This window comes from Diceros bicornis, chromosome 19, assembly GCF_020826845.1.
Source record: "Diceros bicornis minor isolate mBicDic1 chromosome 19, mDicBic1.mat.cur, whole genome shotgun sequence".
In the NCBI taxonomy this organism is placed as follows: domain Eukaryota; kingdom Metazoa; phylum Chordata; class Mammalia; order Perissodactyla; family Rhinocerotidae; genus Diceros; species Diceros bicornis.
This window is the reverse complement of record NC_080758.1, coordinates 46,971,753-46,990,217: the sequence shown is the minus strand read 5'-3', so window position 1 is coordinate 46,990,217 and position 18,465 is coordinate 46,971,753. Positions and strand designations below refer to the sequence as shown.

The following is an 18,465-nucleotide window of genomic DNA, read 5'->3' as shown; positions in this document are numbered from 1 at the left end:
AATGCCTGGCCCAGAGTAAAAGCTATTTAAGTTTTAGTTGTTGTTGTTATTATTTTTTTTTTGTCATCGTTAGCACCTTGAAAATAGTATAAACAATGAATCCTCAAGTTTAGCATGCTTATTATCTCTCAACCTAGATACAGTGTGGGTCAACTCCTGAATTCACAAAAGGGAACCCACTCTGGCTGGTGAGAAGCCTGACATGAGGGAACTCTCTTTTTTATTCAGGGAGCAAAGATGCCAAACGTTCTTCATATTAAATGTATATATTATCTTTGATTCAGGTCTCTGTGTATGTGAAGTTTTCATTTTTGTATAAGAAAATGGCTCTTAGTGCTAAAAACATTTGTGTTTGTCCATGAAGAACGCTACTTTAATTTTAAAAATTAAACTGAAAATTTTAATGTTAGACAACCAATAAATTTAGTATCCTGTAGCTTTCAAAACTGGAAAATGTGTTTCTTTAATATTTAGTATGGATTAACTGGCTTTATTAATTCATTTTCAGCATGGCCCTGTAAAATGTCATTCAGTGTCCTAAAAATATCACGGTTATTTTTATGATAAAGAAAGAAGATAAAAAAGGTATTTTGATTCACTTTATAGAGTCAGAAGTGATTTTTTAAAAAGTATTATTATACTTATAATGCATGAAAACAAGTATTAATATACCTTTTTAAATTTCTTTAAAAAATGTGTGTAAGTTTTATAAATTTGGTCATAAATTCTGACAAGATGAATTGAGCAAATCGCTTTCTTAATATTTCAATTCAAAAAGCCTAAAGGGAAGAAGAGAATAATGGCCAACTGGAAATTTAGTGTTATCCGCACATTTAAAGTACAAACCATTACAATGTAATAAAATTAATCCAGACATTTCCAGGGCAAGTGTGGCTGACCTTTTGTTCACCAACCACTGACCCCAGGGTGAATGCAAGAGGCTTGTGGAGGGAAAGTCTGTTTGTTTGGCTTCAGTCCCTGGTATTTAAATTGCATTCCCTAATCAAATGAAAAGGCTGTCCTCTCTATCAGGTTACAGAATCCATGGCAACATTTGGCCTTTTATATCCATAATGTTAGCCTTTTTGTTTGCATGTAAGTAGAGACACCTGGAGCAATGTTAACATTAACCGATTTAGCATTAATAGCTTCATTATATAAGAATTTCTGATCAGATAGCTGTTACTTTTGTTATATTGCTTCAGCTTGTATTGTTGTCATTTTTTATCTCCCTGCTTGGCAACCAGGCAATGATTTGCAAATTTTTTTTGTCTTGATTAATTAAGCAATATAATTATCAGTAACCGTGATGCAGTCTTTGCTCAACAAAGCTTCTGAGAGAAAACAATGGTAAGTCTGTTAGTATGAATGCATTCCACGCGTCCCAGATGCATGAGGATATTATGGACAATGAGGGGAAAGGCCGCCTGTGAGTGAGGACAAAGGGTGCCACGCAGACTCAACACACTGCACATACCGCCAGGGACATGCTGTGGGCTCCCTGGGACACAGACGCCTCGTTAGATTACAGCTAGTCAGCAGAGATTAATTCTCAGCCATTTGGTGCCATAATTTACCCATTCCCCAGTCTTTTAACTAGTGCTCCTTACTATGCAAGTGAAGGCTTTATACTTAAAAGGTTTATTTAACCTTGCCTACTTTTAGGGATCTCCACCAAAATCACTATTTTTGCTTAGAAATTGTAATGACGCAGCTGCTTTAAGTTGAGGAATATTCCTTTTGGGAGGACGGGATATGTACAAGTTTCAAAAATTGTAGGTAAAGTCAAAGTCATTGTTTTAGCACCTGTGTATTTCATCTGAATATAGTGTGACTCTGTGGTCTAAGTACATTTATTTTACTGGTCTCTGGGCAGCCATACTTCTCTAAGAATAATTTTAATCCTTTTTTAGGAGGAAAAAAAAACTCATCAGTACACAAAAGTCCTGCTCATTGGATAGAGTCATGCATATTCAAATTGTACTTTCATTCACTCAGCCTCATTAATAGCGTATGTAATAATGTAGGGCTATTTGTAATACAAGCTCACAGGCAGCATTGCTTCCAAGTCCTTTGAAATTTAACATATTTCGCTTTTTCGTTCCATACACCTCCCTTAAATATACAAATTATGTGCCTGGCAGAATCTGTCTCCTGTTAATAATACACAGCAGTTGCAAAATGGTATGTTGAAGTGTGGGTGTGCTGTGTGAGCGCATAAAACCCTTGCATCTCAGAAGGCCTGCTCACTTTTCAAACTTTTTATTGAACTTTTTAAAATAAATAAATAAATAAAAAATCAGTGTGCTTAGCAACATGATTTTATTGTTAAATTACTTTTAAAATAAGTCTATCTCCATAAATATTGACACAATAGTCTTTTGTCATGGAAAAGAAATGTGCTATTGTCAGACTTCTGTTTTTTCCTACTTTTATTACTAAGTCAGTAGTCAGGGAAGACTTACATATAGAGCAGAATGTGAGTGATTTAAAGGGTTTGTTAAAAGGCCCAATTTATTCTGCAGAAAAGTGATTCATAAAGCCTCTATATTGCAGTGAGTACCCGGGTTGCTTTCCTTCTCTCAGTAACTGAAAGTAATGTTGGTGTTCAGAACATTTGCTTTTATGAATTTGTGAAGGTAAGTTTTAATGTTTTTGTCATGTTTATCTCTAGGCACATTAGTGACTGGCTGATAACTGTCTGACCAAAGGGTAGATGTCCTCAAGCAGCCTTGACCAGGAGCAGTTAAGACAAGAGGAAGCTTTGGTGAAGGGTCTTCCTTGTTGCCTCAACCAGAGTTCCAATTTTGTAAATGAAATACATGTTAATGTCCTCCAAACTCTACTTATTTGGCCCTGGTAGATATGGGCATGGGAGAAAAATGGATGATGATTCAATCATTTCTGAGAAGTATAGGCAGGAAAGGGTAATAGGATGGAAGACGGGACCCCAAAGTTCCAGTTCCTATACTGCTACAAGTGGATGGGTATCTTGGGCAGGTCTTTCAATTTCTTTGGACCTTAGCTTCCTCAGCTGTAACATTCAGGTTGGGGACCAAGGTATCTCTACAGTCCTTTCAGGGATTCTAAGTGCCCCTTTAAGTCAATAGGCCCTTGCTGGATTCTCATGTTCCTAGATGTTCATCCTTTCTCTAAGCTGTCCCTGCTCACCAGGCTGCTGTTGAGGTAATGTCTGGCTCCCTTACAGACTCAGCAGCCATTGTGAGTGTGTGTGTGTGTGTCTATGTCCCTCTTCAGGATGACAGCTAGTCCAGGACCTCTGCCTGAAGCAGGTGCCCAGAAATGCTGGTTAAGGCTGATGCACCAGAAGTCATAAGAGCATTTGCACATGTGAGGTCGAGAGGAGCCAGTATTGGCACCTGTGTTTGAAAGGGAATCTTTTACTAGTGTGGCTTCATTATATAGTGAGTGGGCTTGACTGCAATATGGTTATGTAAATTGTTTTCTTTTTATTTCAAATGTGCAATTTTCTTAAATATTTATCTAAGCCCCAACCAAATAACCTTTTTAAGATTAAGTCATACACTTTAAAATACTCTGGGAAATTATCAGGGAAAGTAAGTTAACTTTTGAATATGTAAAGAATCATTTATTTTGAAAAGATAATTGAAGATATTGAATAATCAGAGTTTACTAAAATACTTTATTAAATGGATTACTGCAATATGTTGTTTTGATAGCATTTTTATTTTGGTATTTTTTAGTAAAGGAATGATATTGATAACTTTGTGAAAAGGCAGCTGTCATTTGCAGATTTTATATCAAAACCAAATTTCTTCTCTATTTCATTGTCACTCCTCATTAGAGGAATTCCCTGGATACAAGGGATTTATATTATTCCTTTTGTCCAATTTTTGAAAGACTGAGTCCAATTTTTGAAAGACTGGCAACCGCAAGCAGTTGCCAAAGAATAATAAAGAATATTTATTTATAAAATAAGCCTCAATACGGATGGAAAACATCTATGGCCTATTATTAACTCCTAGCTCCTGTTTTATCTTTCACAACAATTTGGCTATTGAAAATTCCTTCTCAATTGATTTGGTTGGTCTTTGATATGAACATCTTCCTCTCCTTGCCTTATCCTCCCTCCTTTGGCCAGCCAGAGCCAGCCACTGGCTCTGGTAATGTACACTGAGTAGCAAATAGTAGAGCCCACTTTGTTTCAGAAAATGAGACAGTTTTCATCTTCTGCCTCTGAGCTACCTCAGCAGGAAGGTCCTCCTGGCCTAAGAGACAGGGCACGTTCTCCTGACCCTTCGGCACATGCTTCCTAAGTTCCGGCACACAGTTGTGCACGCCGTCAGCCGAAGCCGGGCAAGGGAGACCAGGGTGTCAGGAGCACAGAACTCCTCTGTGAGAAGGAAACAAGGCCCCTGGCCCCAGAATTAGAGAATTTATCCTTAGAGATGTATTTTCTGTGCTATACTTGAAATTCGTTAGTTTGTTGTTGTTGGGTTTTTTGTTGTTTAGTTTTCTTCATTAATACTTTCATCATCACTCCATCTCACCGATTACTGGACTGCTTTTAGTCTAAGTCATAGGAGGAAGTGTGCTTATTTTTTTAAGGAATGTATTTTAAATAAACTTTTTAAAGTGTGGTGTTGCTAAAATAGAAGGAAAGAGTTCTTCTTTCTTATTTTCTTATTTGTTTGTTGTCATTGTTGCCTGGACTAAGCAACACTGAATGATTTTAGACTATGAGTAGATCCTTGATTTTCCACTTTGGAATTATGATGCCCATTCCCCCTCCCCCACAAGTATTATCATAATGGGGAAGCACTCATTATTTGTCATCACTAGTAGAACTAACAATCCCATCCTTCTTTGCTCCCATTTGAGTTTCCTCAGGTCTGAAAGCTTCCTCTGTGCTGTAGGTGCTGATCTCAAAATAGCTTTAGCCAACGTTTACAGTTTTTACATCTCTGTGTTTTAACCGTGGAACCCTTTTCTCAAATTCACCCAACATAAAAAGAGGTGTGGCAGCAGAAGCCTGCTCAGGAACCCAGGACTAATCCATTGCCCTTTCACCCTGGTCTTTCAGGCATCTCCATGAAGCAAAAGACAAATGATCACAACAGATCTTGTTCTAGAAATGTGAAGAGGGACAACAGGTTTGGTTAATGTCCAGCAGTCAGAGCCTCTGGAGATAGAGGCCTTCACGCAGTCATTGAGGCAACATATAGCTATTGAGGCTGCTTCATGCCAGGCACTATATCAAGGGCTAGGGGTCTTGTGCTCCTGGAATCTAAATTTTAGTAAGGTAGACAGCCAACAGATAAGTAAGTAAATGGTTGAACTTCAGACTTTCAGGTAGTAGGAGATGTTATAAAGAAAGTAAAACAGAGTGATAGGATGGGCAGGAAGGAAGCTGCTTTAATTCTGTTAGGGGAAGTTCTGGTTTCCAGTCCAGCATTTAGGGAGTTTAGAAGTCATCACTCCCATCCTCACAAGAAAAAAGCTGAACAAACTGAAAATCAACAAGTCTTCTTTGATCCCTCAGAGAACTGAAGTCACAGGGCAAAGCACTGCCTCAAAAATTGGAGAGACAGACAGGCCGACACAGGGAATCACAACTTGCCAAGCAGAAACCCAGGAGCAGAAACCTCTGGGGGAACCATTACCAGGGCAGGAAAATGTCAGCTGCAATTGACTGATTGCTAGAGGCTCAGTGTACAGAAGTTTGAGAGTTAGAGTCAAGAGAGGCCTGGTCTTAGGGAGACTCCCACACTTGTATGAGTTTTCCCTCGAGGAGCCCTACTGGGTTCTCACAGTGAAAATTGGAGGAGAAAAACCCCTCATGCTTCAGCAGAGGGAGGGAAAAATAGCCATTTTGAAATACACCCAGAGCATTCTGTTCTTCTTAACAAGGCCTGGCCTCAAGAGAAACTATTTTACCGGAACCTTACCTACTGGGGTTTTACCAGCACCTGGCAAACCTGGGGGAAGGGAAATAGCCAACTCGAGTGCCCTCTAGCCTTGCTGTCTCACTGAGGGAGGGAACCAAAAGACAAAACCAAGAAGCACTTGTGAAGGTCACAGCCCAGGGACACAGGCTCATTAAAAGAGTGAGACCTAATCATAGGTCTTTAGAATACTTCTCCCCCATACTAAGGTAAGCCACTACATCAATAGGGCTTTTGTATAGTAACAGGGGGTACACCTGAAAGAACTGCATGTCTAAGACCTTATTTCAGAAGTCTCTAGGGAAGCCCAAAGACAACAGAGGAGACAAAAACAAGGGCACTCCAAGGGAATTTTAGCCTTTGGCAGAGATTTTGGAATTATCAGAGCAAGAACTTACAATAACTATGATTAATATGCTAAGGGCTCTAATAGAAAAAGTGGACAACATGCAAGAAGAGATGACTAATGTAAGCAGAGAGATACAAGCTCCAAGAAAGAATTAAAAGGAAATGCTAGATATCAAAAATACTGTAACAGAAATGAAGAATGCCTGTAATGGGCTCATCAATAAACTGGACAGCCAAGGAAAGGAACTATGAGCTTGCCAATATGTCAATAGAAACCTTGAAACTGAAATGCAAAGGGAAAAAAGGATGAAAAAACCTGAACAGAACATTTAAGACCTGTGGGACAATTACAAAAGGTGTATTATACACCTAATGGGACTATCAGAAGGAAAAGAAAGAGAAAGGAACTTCTTCTGAAATATTTGAAATGATCATTTAAATATTTTTATATAATATATATTTTAATATATGAAAATTTTCCAAATTAGTGACAGATATGAAACCACAGATCCAGGAAGCACAGAGAACACCAAGTAAGATAAATACCAAAACGTCTACCTAAACATACCATATTCAAACTGCATGTTATAGACTGAATGTTTCTGTCCCTTCAGAATTCATATTTTGAAACCTAACCCCCAGTGTGATGGTATTTGGAGGTAGGTCCTTTGGGAGGTGAGGAGGTGATTAGGTCATGAAGGTGGGGCCCTCAGGAATGGGATTAGTGCTTTTATAAAAGAGGCCTGGAGAGCTCCCTTACCCCTTCTGCCATGTGAGGACACAGAGAGAAGACAGCCATCTAGGAAGCAGGCTCTCACCAGATACCAAATCCCGACATTTTGATCTTAGACTTCCCAGCCTCCAGAACTGTGAGAAATGAATTTCTTTTAAGCCACTCAGTCTATGGTACTTTGTTATAGCAGCCCAAACAGACTAAGACACTACCAAAAATAAAAAACAATCTTGAAAGAAGCCAGAAAAAAATAACAGCTATAGAGGAGCAAGGATAAGTATTACATTGGCCTTCTCTTCAGAAATCATGGAGGCAAGAAGCAAGTGGAGTAAAATATTTAAAGTATTGAAAGAAAAAAAAAAAAACCACCAACCTAGAATTCTGTATCCTTCAAAAGTGAAAGAAGAGAGTGACGTCAGCATCATGGCGGAGTGAGCTTTCCCGTGAATTCTTCCCCCACAAAATACAACAAAAGTAACAGCCACAGACAAACAACGGAATCCCAGACAGTCAAAAGCTGGAGCGGAGGGATCCACACTGCCGCACATCTGAGAGCGGAACGTGCTGGGCCCCCGGAGGAAGTGGGGAGAGGTAAGGAGAACTCCGCTCCCTCCCCATCAGATCAGCGATCCGGTCCGCGCGGCTCCCAGAGAGGGGGGAGGGGCGGCCCTCGGCGGGAAACTGCAGCTCTTCGGGCGCTCTCAACCAGTGGGAAACTCCCGCACAGAGGGCTCAGAGGAGCCACAGGGCTACCATCAACATCTGAGCAACCCAGAGAGCGGATAAAGAGGGGCAAACGAGAAGCCTCCCACGTCAGGGACCCAGAGGGCAAAAGAGAGAGCTCCCCCCTCCCCACAACCCGGAGTCTGCAGCTCGACCAGATCTAGCGGTCCGAGGCAGACCTGAATAAATTGGACTGGACCCGTGGATCGCAGTGGGGAAAAGAAACAAAACAAAACAAAACAAAACTGCGGATCGCAGCAGAAAAACTGGGGCAGAGCGCAGGGGGCTTAGACTACACAGCCCTTCACCACCACACAGTGGCGGCAGGTGGAAAGTGCAACCAGAGACTTCCAGGATGAGGAAAACCAAAACCAACACAGGAACCACAATGCAAAAATATATGAAATCACCAGACCAGAAACAAAATGACAAGCAACCAGAAATCAACCCCGAAGATACAGAAATCCATAAACTAAATGACAGAGATTTCAAAATAGCTATCATAAAAACACTCAACGAAATACGAGACAACACAGACAAACAATTCAATGAGATTAGGAGTTTCTTCACAAAAGAGATTGAAATCATAAAGAAAAACCTATCAGGGCTGATGGAGATGAAGAACACAATGGAGGAGATAAAGGAGAATCTGGAATCTTTAAAGAACAGAGCTGACAATATGGAGGAAAGAATTAGTACTTTAGAGGATAGGAATACAGATATACTCCAGATGGAAGAAGAGAGAGAACTAAGACTAAAAAGAAATGAAGAAAGACTCCGAGAAATATCGGACTCTATTAGAAAATGTAACATAAGAATTATAGGTATTCCTGAGGGAGAGGAGAGGGAAAGAGGAACAGAGAGCCTATTCAAGGAAATAATAGCTGAAAATTTCCCAAATCTGGGGAAGGAGCAGGAAATACCAGTAAGCGAAGCCAACAGGACTCCTATATATATTAACAGACAAAGGCCTTCACCACGACACCTAGTGGTAAGGCTAGCCAGGGTCAACGACAAAGAAACAATATTAAGGGCAGCTAGACAAAAACAAAAAATAACGTACAAAGGAACTCCCATCAGGCTCTCAGCGGATTTCTCAACAGAAACTTTTCAGGCTAGAAGAGACTGGAATGATATATTCAAAATACTAAAAGACAAAAACTTTCAGCCAAGAATACTCTATCCAGCAAAAATATCCTTCAAATATGATGGAGAAATAGTAACTCTCCCAGATAAACAAAAGCTAAGGGAGTTCATGGCCACGAGACCGCCACTACAAGAAATACTCAAGAAGGCCCTCAGGCCCGAAAACAAGAAGAGAAAGGGAACACAAAGCTTGGAGTAAGGAGAAAAGTAGGCAGACAAAATCAGAGAAATAGTAGATCTTTACCGGAATAGGTTAGCAACCACTTAAATACTAAACTCAAAGATCAAAGGAAGAAATTCACCAAAAATAAATTTAACCTCATCACTGTAAACACACAGCCACAACACAAGATAGAATAAGGTATAACAAGAGCAACTTAGAAGGGGAAGAGGAAAGTGACTGAATTGACTTAGTATAAGGAAATAGGAGGCTATCAGATAATGGACTATCTCATACAGAAGATTTTTTGCCCAAACCTCAAGGTAACCACTAAACAAATAATCAAATTAAAACCACATATGATAAACAAAGAGAAAACTAGAAGAATCATAAGACAGAACAACCAAACTGAATTGGCAGTCCAAAACAAATGGGACAAGAAACAAAGGAAATGCAAAAGAACCAGAAAATAAGTGACAAAACAGCAACATTCAACCCTCATATTTCAATAATTACCCTAAATGTAAATGGATTGAACTCTCCAATCAAAAGATACAGAGTGGCAGGATGGATTAAAAAGCAAGACCCAACAATATGCTGCCTTCAGGAAACACATCTTAGCACTAAAGACAAGCACAGGCTCAGAGTGAAAGGATGGAAGACAATACTCCAAGCTAATGGCAAACAAAAGAAAGCAGGTGTTGCCATACTCATATCAGACAAAGTAGACTTCAAGATAAAACAGGTTAAGAAAGACAAAGAAGGGAAATATATAATGATAAAAGGGACACTCCATCAAGAAGACATATCACTTATAAATATATATGCACCCAACATAGGAGCACCAATGTACATAAAACAACTATTAACAAACCTAAAAGGAGAAATCAACAACAACACAATAATAGTAGGGGATCTTAACACCCCACTTACAGCAATGGATAGATCATCCAGACAAAAAGTTAATAAAGAAATATTAGACTTAAATGAAAAACTGGACGAGATGGACCTAGTAGACATATACAGAGCACTCCACCCAAAAACAGCTGACTACACATTCTTCTCAAGCGCGCATGGAACATTCTCTAGGATAGACCATATGTGGGAAACAAAGCAAGCCTCAATAAATTTAAGAGGATTGAAATCATAACAAGCATCTTTTCAGACCATAAGGCTATGAAACTGGAAATGAACCAGGAAAAAAAACCTGGGAAAGTGACAAAAATGTGGAGATTAAACAACATGCTACTGAACAACCAATGGATCATTGATGAAATTAAAGGAGAAATCAAAAACTATCTGGAAACAAACGAAAATGATAACATGCCATATCAAACCATATGGGACGCAGCAAAAGCGGTCCTGAGAGGGAAACTCATAGCGATACAAGCCCACCTTAACAAACAAGAAAAAGCCCTAATAGGCAACCTTAAATTACACCTAACAGAACTAGAAAAAGAAGAACAAACAAAGCCCAAAGCCAGCAGAAGGAGAGAAATAATAAAAATCAGAGCAGAAATAAATGATATTGAGACCAAAAAAACAGTAGAAAGGATTAATGAAACAAAGAGTTGGTTCTTCGAGAAGATAAACAAAATAGACAAACCCTTAGCCAGGCTAACTAAGAAAAAAAGAGAAAAGGCTCAAGTAAATAAAATTAGAAATGAAAGAGGAGAAATTACAACGGATACCATGGAAATACAGAGGATTATAAGAGAATACTATGAGAAATTATATGCCAACAAATCGGACAATCTAGAAGAAATGGATAAATTCTTGGACTTATACAACCTCCCAAAATTGAACCAAGAAGAAGTGGAGAATCTGAATAGACCAATCACAAGTAAAGAGATTGAAATAGTAATCAAAAACCTCCCAAAAAATAAAAGTCCAGGACCAGATGGCTTCTCCAGTGAATTTTACCAAACATTCAAAGAAGATTTAATACCCATCCTCCTCAAACTATTCCAAAAAATAGAGGAAGATGGAACACTTCCTGAATCATTCTACGAGGCCAACATCACCCTGATACCGAAACCAGACAAAGACAATACAAAGAAAGAAAATTACAGGCCAATATCGCTGATGAACATTGATGCAAAAATCCTCAACAAAATATTGGCAAACCGAATACAACAATATATTAAAAAGATCATACACCATGATCAAGTGGGATTTATACCAGAGACGCAGGGATGGTTCAACATCCGCAAATCAATCAACGTGATACATCACATCAACAAAACAAAGAATAAAAACCACATGATCATCTCAATAGACGCAGAGAAGGCATTTGACAAGATACAACATCCATTTATGATAAAAACTCTCAATAAATTGGGAATAGAAGGAAAGTACCTCAACATAATAAAGGCCATATATGACAAACCCACAGCTAACATCATACTCAACGGGGAAAGACTGAAAGCCATTCCTCTGAGAACAGGAACGAGGCAGGGCTGCCCACTCTCACCACTCCTGTTCAACATAGTACTGGAGGTTTTGGCCAGAGCAATTAGGCAAGAAAAAGGAATAAAAGGAATCCAAATAGGTAACGAAGAAGTGAAACTCTCACTATTTGCAGATGACATGATTGTATATATAGAAAACCCTAAAGAATCTGTTGGAAAACTGTTAGAAACAATCAACAACTACAGCAAAGTTGCAGGGTACAAAATCAATCTACAAAAATCAGTTGCATTTCTATATGCTAATAATGAACTAACAGAAAGAGAGCTCAAAAAGATAATACCATTTACAATTGCATCAAAAAGAATAAAATACCTAGGAATAAATCTTACCAAGGAGGTGAAGGACCTATACAATGAGAACTACAAGACATTATTGAGGGAAATCAACGATGACATAAAGAAATGGAAAGATATCCCATGCACGTGGATTGGAAGAATAAACATAGTTAAAATGTCTATATTACCTAAAGCAATCTACAGATTCAATGCAATCCCAATCAGAATCCCAATGACATTCTTCACAGAAATAGAAAAAAGAATACTAAAATTTATATGGGGCAACAAAAGACCCCGAATAGCTAAAGAAATCCTAAAGAAAAAGAACAAAGCAGGAGGCATCACAATTCCTGACTTCAAAACATACTACAAAGCAATAGTAATCAAAACAGCATGGTACTGGTACAAAAACAGACACACAGATCAATGGAACAGAATTGAAAGCCCAGAAATAAAACCACACATATACGGACAGCTAATTTTCGACAAAGGTGCTAAGGACATGCAATGGAGAAAGGAAAGTCTCTTCAATAAATGGTGTTGGGAAAACTGGACATCCACATGCAAAAGAATGAAAGTGGACCATGTGCTATCGCCATACACAAAAATTAACTCAAAATGGATCAAAGACCTGAAGGTGAGACCTGAAACTATAAAACTCATAGAAGAAAATATAGGCAACACACTATTTGACATTGGGTTTAAAGGAATCTTTTCGGATGACATGCCTACCCAGACTAGGGAAACTAAAGAAAAAATAAACAAGTGGGACTTTATCAGACTAAAGAGCTTTTATAAGACAAATGAAATCAGAATCAAGATGAACAAACAACCAACCAGCTGGGAGAGAATATTTGCAAAACATACATCTGACAAGGGGTTGATCTCCATAATATATAAAGAACTCACACAATTGAACAACAAAAAAACAAACAACCCGATCAAAAAATGGGCAGAGGAAATGAACAGACACTTCTCCAAGGAAGATATACAGATGGCCAATAGGCACATGAAAAGATGCTCAACATCACTAATCATCAGGGAAATGCAAATCAAAACGACACTAAGATACCACCTCACGCCCGTTAGAATGGCTATAATCACCAAGACAAAAAACAACAAATGTTGGAGAGGATGTGGAGAAACAGGAACCCTCATACACAGCTGGTGGGAATGCAAATTGGTGCAGCCTCTATGGAAAACGGTATGGAGATTCCTCAAAGAATTAAAAATAGAGATGCCCTATGATCCAGCCATCCCACTACTGGGAATCTATCCAACAAACCTGAAATCAACAATCCAAAGAGGCTTATGCACCCCTATGTTCATTGCAGCATTATTCACCATAGCCAAGAAGTGGAAGCAACCTAAGTGTCCCTCGACTGACGATTGGATTAAGAAAATGTGCTATATATATACAATGGAATACTACTCAGCCATAAAAAAAGACAAAATCGTCCCATTTGCAACAACATGGATGGGCCTGGAGCGTATTATGTTAAGTGAAATAAGCCAGAAAGAGAAAGACAAACACTGTATGATCTCACTCATATGTGGAATATAAACAAACACATGGACAGAGAAAACTGGACTGTGGTTACCCGGGAAGTGGGGGTGGGGGGTGGGGGGGTGGGGGGTGGGCACAAGGGGTGAAGGGAGTCATATATGGGGTGAAGGACAAACAAAAATGTACAACCCAAAATCTCACAATGTTAGAAACCATTAAAATATCAATAAAAATGTAAAAAAAAAAAAAAAAAAAAAAAAAAAAAAGTGAAAGAAGAAATACTTTCTTAGACGAACAAAAATTAGGAAATTTGTGGCCAGTAGACCTGCCTTGCAAGATATGTTAAAATAAATTTATCAAAAAGAAGGAAAATGATATGAATCAGAAACACAGATCTACTTAAAAAAGGAAGACCTTTAGAGAAGTAAGAAATGAAGGTAAAATGAAATTTTTTTTTTCTTATTCTTAATTGATCTACCAGATAACAATTTGTTCCAAATAATAATAGCAACAATGTAGTCAATGATTGTAGCTTATGCATGAGTAATGAATGACAGCAGAGTTAAAAGGATGGGAGGGAAGAATTGGGAATACTCTGTTATAAGGTACTTGCACTACCTGTGAAGTGGTATAGTGTTATTTGAAAGAGGATTTAGATTAGTTATAAATGTATATGTTAAACTCAAAGGCAACCATGAAAAAAAAGTAAAAAAAAAAAAAGATATAATTGATATGCTAAGAGAAGAAAAAAAAATAGAACCATATAAAATGCTCAGTTAAAATCAGAGAAGGCAGAAAAAGAGTAAGAAACAAACAAGAGCAACAAATGAAATACAGTAACACATATGGTAGATATTAATCTAACTATATCAATAAACACTTTACATGTCAGTGGTCTAAATACACCAGTTAAATACACCAATTAAAAGATAGAGACTGTCAGAGTGGATAGAAAAACAAGACCCATCTTATATGTTGTCTACACAAAACGCACTTTAAGTATAAATATACAAATCAAAAGTAAAGGGATGGAGAAAGATATACCATGCTGCCACTAATCAATAGAAAGCTAGAGATACCAGACAACTCCAACTTCAGAGCAAGGAAAATTGTCCGGGATAAAGAGGGGCATTATAGGTGGGCAGAGAAAGCTCCCCAAGGAGGTGACATTTCTCCTGATCCTGAATGGAGCAGGAGAGCCAGCCCTCAGCAAGCACTGAGCAGAGAGGACAGTGAGGGCAAAGTCCTTGCAGAGAGCGTAAGCTTTAAGAGTTTGAAGAAAGAAAGACACCTACCTGCTGTGGCCAGAGTCTGGGGAGCAAAGAGGAGGGCTAGAGGAGCTGAGGAAGGCAGGACAGGTCATACAGAGCCTCCGAGGCCATGGTGAGGAGTCTGGGCCTGAGTCCTGACCTTGAAGAGCTTAGAAAGGCAGTTGGCCGGGCTAACCTTCATCTTTTTCTCTATAAAATAGGGATAAAGTGTCAGCCTCCTGGGATTGTTGTGAAAATTACACACTCTACATTGAGCACTGAGCTCAGAACCTGGCCCAGCATCGGGAACTTAATAACAGTCATAACTGTTGCCACAGCCATTGGGTTCATCATCAAAATCAAATATTCCTGGGCTTTTTAGCTCCTTGTTCTATGATTCATTTGTTATTCTGTCTTACTGTAACCTCTTAATTAATCCAAAAATAGATCGATTAATTATGTATGTTACTTTCATCTCCAGTTACTAAGAATCATAGACTCCAAAGGCATCAAAGGAGAATCACTTATAGGCCCAATTAAGTGATCAGCCTACTTTAAAAAACATTCATAGAGATGCCATAATTGTTCCCTAAGGGGACTTTCTCACTATTTGGAAATTCTATTTCTGTGTCTAGCCCAGGCTCTGCAAAATAGACTGTAAATCTGTTTTCATTCATCTTTCAAGAAACTTACCCAAGCCCAATAAGCCATTTCCTGGCTAGCCCCTCCTCAGAGAGCACCGCCCTGCTGATACCCTTGTGGAGTTGTGCGTTCCTGGAGGACAGTGCCATGCCTTCCCCTTTCCACATCCCACCCTGAACCACAGAGCACATGAGAGGTGCTTTGAATTTAACACATTTTACTTTTTATAAAATTTTCAGTCCATTGACTCCTCAGTCTTTCTGGCAAATAATATAACTGGTATTGTTTTCCAGTAGGAAAGTTATTGTACTTCACTGCAATTTTTTAACCTGTTTATCTGCCACCCACTTTGACATTTCAGGCATAAATACGTGGATCCAAACGTACCCTCACAGTTCATAAGTCCATAGTGTAGGATTGTGAACTTCACAGAATGGGAACCTGTAGCAGGTCCTGGAATCCTAGATCACAGAGGTAGAAGGGCCCTTAAAGGTCATCTGTTCTGACCTTACTTATGCACAGATGCCCCTAAGAGGGCCCTGTGTCTGTGTACCCAGCATCCCTGGAGCATACAGTCCTGTGAAGAACCACACCCAGAAATGACTTCTTTCCTTTTGGGCCTCTCATTTTGACCCTTCATTATTTCCAGTCTGGCACTTGATGCTCATTGTTCTTTTTAACTTGTTGATTATTTTAGATTTACTTAGGGGATCTGGTCAGAAATGTGGGAAATTGTCTTGTTTGTGGGTTTAAAGAAATGCCCCCCAAGAAGTTCTGTTCTCCTAACTTTATAGGCAGGATTCAGAGTGATCAAAACGTGTGCTTTCTCTGGTTGTGGGGCTGCTCTCTCCCTCGTGCCTCAGAGCTTTTTTGTTGGCAGATGTGAAGACCTGCTCCTCAATATGAGGTTCAGTAGGTCTTGTATGGATTGAGTCCTGATGGATGGTCCTGAACCCTTATTGACAAGGTAGTTTGGGCTTTGGAGAAACAGGAGCCGAGCTTCTCTGAAGGAGTGTCCTTGGCCAGGCCATTACTTGGAAAGCCAGCCCTGGCCTGCTCAGCCTCCGGCAACTCCCCACATGCCCATTCTCCCATTTGTGTAGATGCTCTTGTCTTCAAAGTTTCTTTCCTTATTGACCTCTTAACCTAAAATTATTTTCTAACTCACAATTGCACTCTTCCTTATTATTGACATTGATCCATTTATAGAGATTGTGACCATTATTGCACTTACTGTTAACCTCACAGGACCTTTCTTTACACCCATGATTTGTATTATGATATTTCCCTCCAAGTATAAAAACATGCACTCTTCCCTCCCTGACTTGAGCATTTTGATTCCTGATTAGCTAATTTGCAAAGACCATCTCAAAGTTATGTCTGCAGCCTCCGCAGTTCTCGCCACCCACTAGATCTTATCTCCCAGTGACGTGCACAGACTTAATGAGTGTGCTTTCTTCTTGGCTTTTCTGTCTAGTGAGTGAAAGGTGAAAAGTTTGCCTGGTGTTCTGTGTTGCTTTCATTTGGATTACCAGGACATTAAGTGGGTGGATGGGCTGGGGGTCGGCAAATAGAGCCGTGCAGAGTCCTGAAAAAGAGCTGTTATTTCTGCTGGGCATTCGTGGAGTCCAGCATCGTCAGCTGGGTTCCCATGGCTGTTCTTAGTCTTTTCATTAATCTCTCATTGATGTTGATGCTCCATGCATTTCCTGAGGTACCTATTCCAGAGCTTTCCAATCTTCTCAAGTCCATAGTCTAAGCCTCCCCTCCTGCCTTGCTTCCTTTAGAGGCCCTGCCTCTGACTTCCCCACTTTGCTGTAGGATGTCCCACAGCAGCTGTGTGCAGCCCATTGTCTTGTTCTATCCAGTCTTTCTCTTTATTTATCTGTAATGCTTTAATCATTAACTCTAGGCAGGTGTTTTCATATAACGCCAACTAATGCTCAGCTAAATTAGCACCTCCTGGAATACATTGTGGGGACACTGCCTTACAAGGAGAGCCAGTGACGCCTCACCCTTTCATTCCTATTCTGTATCATTCACCTGGAGTGCTCCTCCTCTCCACCACATGTCTCTGCCAACACCCACAGTCATGACCACCTCCAAAATGAAGCCTCTGTGGCTTCTCTCAACTAGAAGACGACTCTCTGTGGCTTTAGAACATTATATCTGTACCTGCCCTAAAGCTTTTTTTTTCCTTTTCGTTTTTTGCATTCTTAAATACGTATTTTTATATCCCCTGCAAACTGCTATGGATGAGAGCCCTGACTTATTTATGTCTGTATTTCTCTACAGCCCTCATTAGGACTTTGATCAAAGCAGGCAAATAAATAACTGTTAAACAGATGAAATCTGAAATCTCTGCCCCTTTTGACCTCGAAAGATTCTATGTACTCTTCGGAATTTTCAGGCAAAATTTTAGAATCCTCTCATTATCCATTTTCCCTCAAAATTATCTTCTAATATTTTAAGAACATATTTCGACAATATATAGGGATAAAAATATATAGAAATAAACATTCTCTTTCCCAGAAGCATACCTTACATTTCTCTTAAAAGTTTTCACCTTTATGTCAAAAGTATATGACTTTTCTACATTGCCTCTTTTTAGGACCTTGCCTCTTGTGTCTATTTTTGTGTCTGTGCAACACACTTTAGGGATTAATGTAACACTTGAATCTTTCAGCCAGTTTAAGTGCAGTAGGGCTACACACTGCTTCTGGGTTCCAAATACATGTGTAGTTGGTGCAAGTATAGTAATTTATCCAAGGGGACTTGGTTTCTGGGTAGCCAAATCAGGTCCAGAATTCGAATCCCAGTGTTCTCAATCTCTTTAGTAGTAGAAAGGTGTTAGTTTTCATACCTGTATGCAGATACTTGTTAATGACGGGCTGTTTATACCTGTGTGGTTCTGTGTACACATCTTGTGTACACTTTACAGGCATGTGTGTGGAGTCCAACAGAAACTCAAATCCTAGACTTTTGCATTAAGTCACCCACCTCTTTCATGATAAAGGCAGTGCCAAAAAGCACAAATTCATGGCCATCTCTTTGTTATGAATGCATGACTCTAGTTTTTAAAAAGGGATATATAACTGACCAAACTGGGTAAGTCAAGCCACCCATACTCCACGTTTATAGTTTTCAGCATGGTCTTGATCTCAGTAGGCCCATACATGGCAATGTTCCTATTCCAGAAGCTGGAGGTTATCCATGAAGAACTTGAACAGAGCTCAATTGTTCATTACCCTGCTTTGGAAGATCAAGATGTCTCAACTGAGT

At 39.3% G+C, this 18,465-nt stretch overlaps 1 protein-coding gene across 9 annotated transcripts in view; it reads left to right on the top strand.

The window, feature by feature from the left end:
- The window catches only part of RALGAPA2 (Ral GTPase activating protein catalytic subunit alpha 2), a 334,286-nt gene that overhangs the window by 223,265 nt on the left and 92,556 nt on the right, over positions 1–18,465 (top strand). Inside the window, exon 37 of one of the 9 annotated variants that reach the window (XM_058563326.1) lies at positions 509–574. The exons of the other annotated variants lie outside the window; for them this stretch is intronic. Coding sequence (XP_058419309.1) covers positions 509–541 — 33 coding nt within the window. The 3' untranslated portion in view covers positions 542–574. Of the gene's footprint in view, positions 1–508; positions 575–18,465 lie in introns of those variants that run through there. 9 annotated transcript variants of the gene reach the window in all.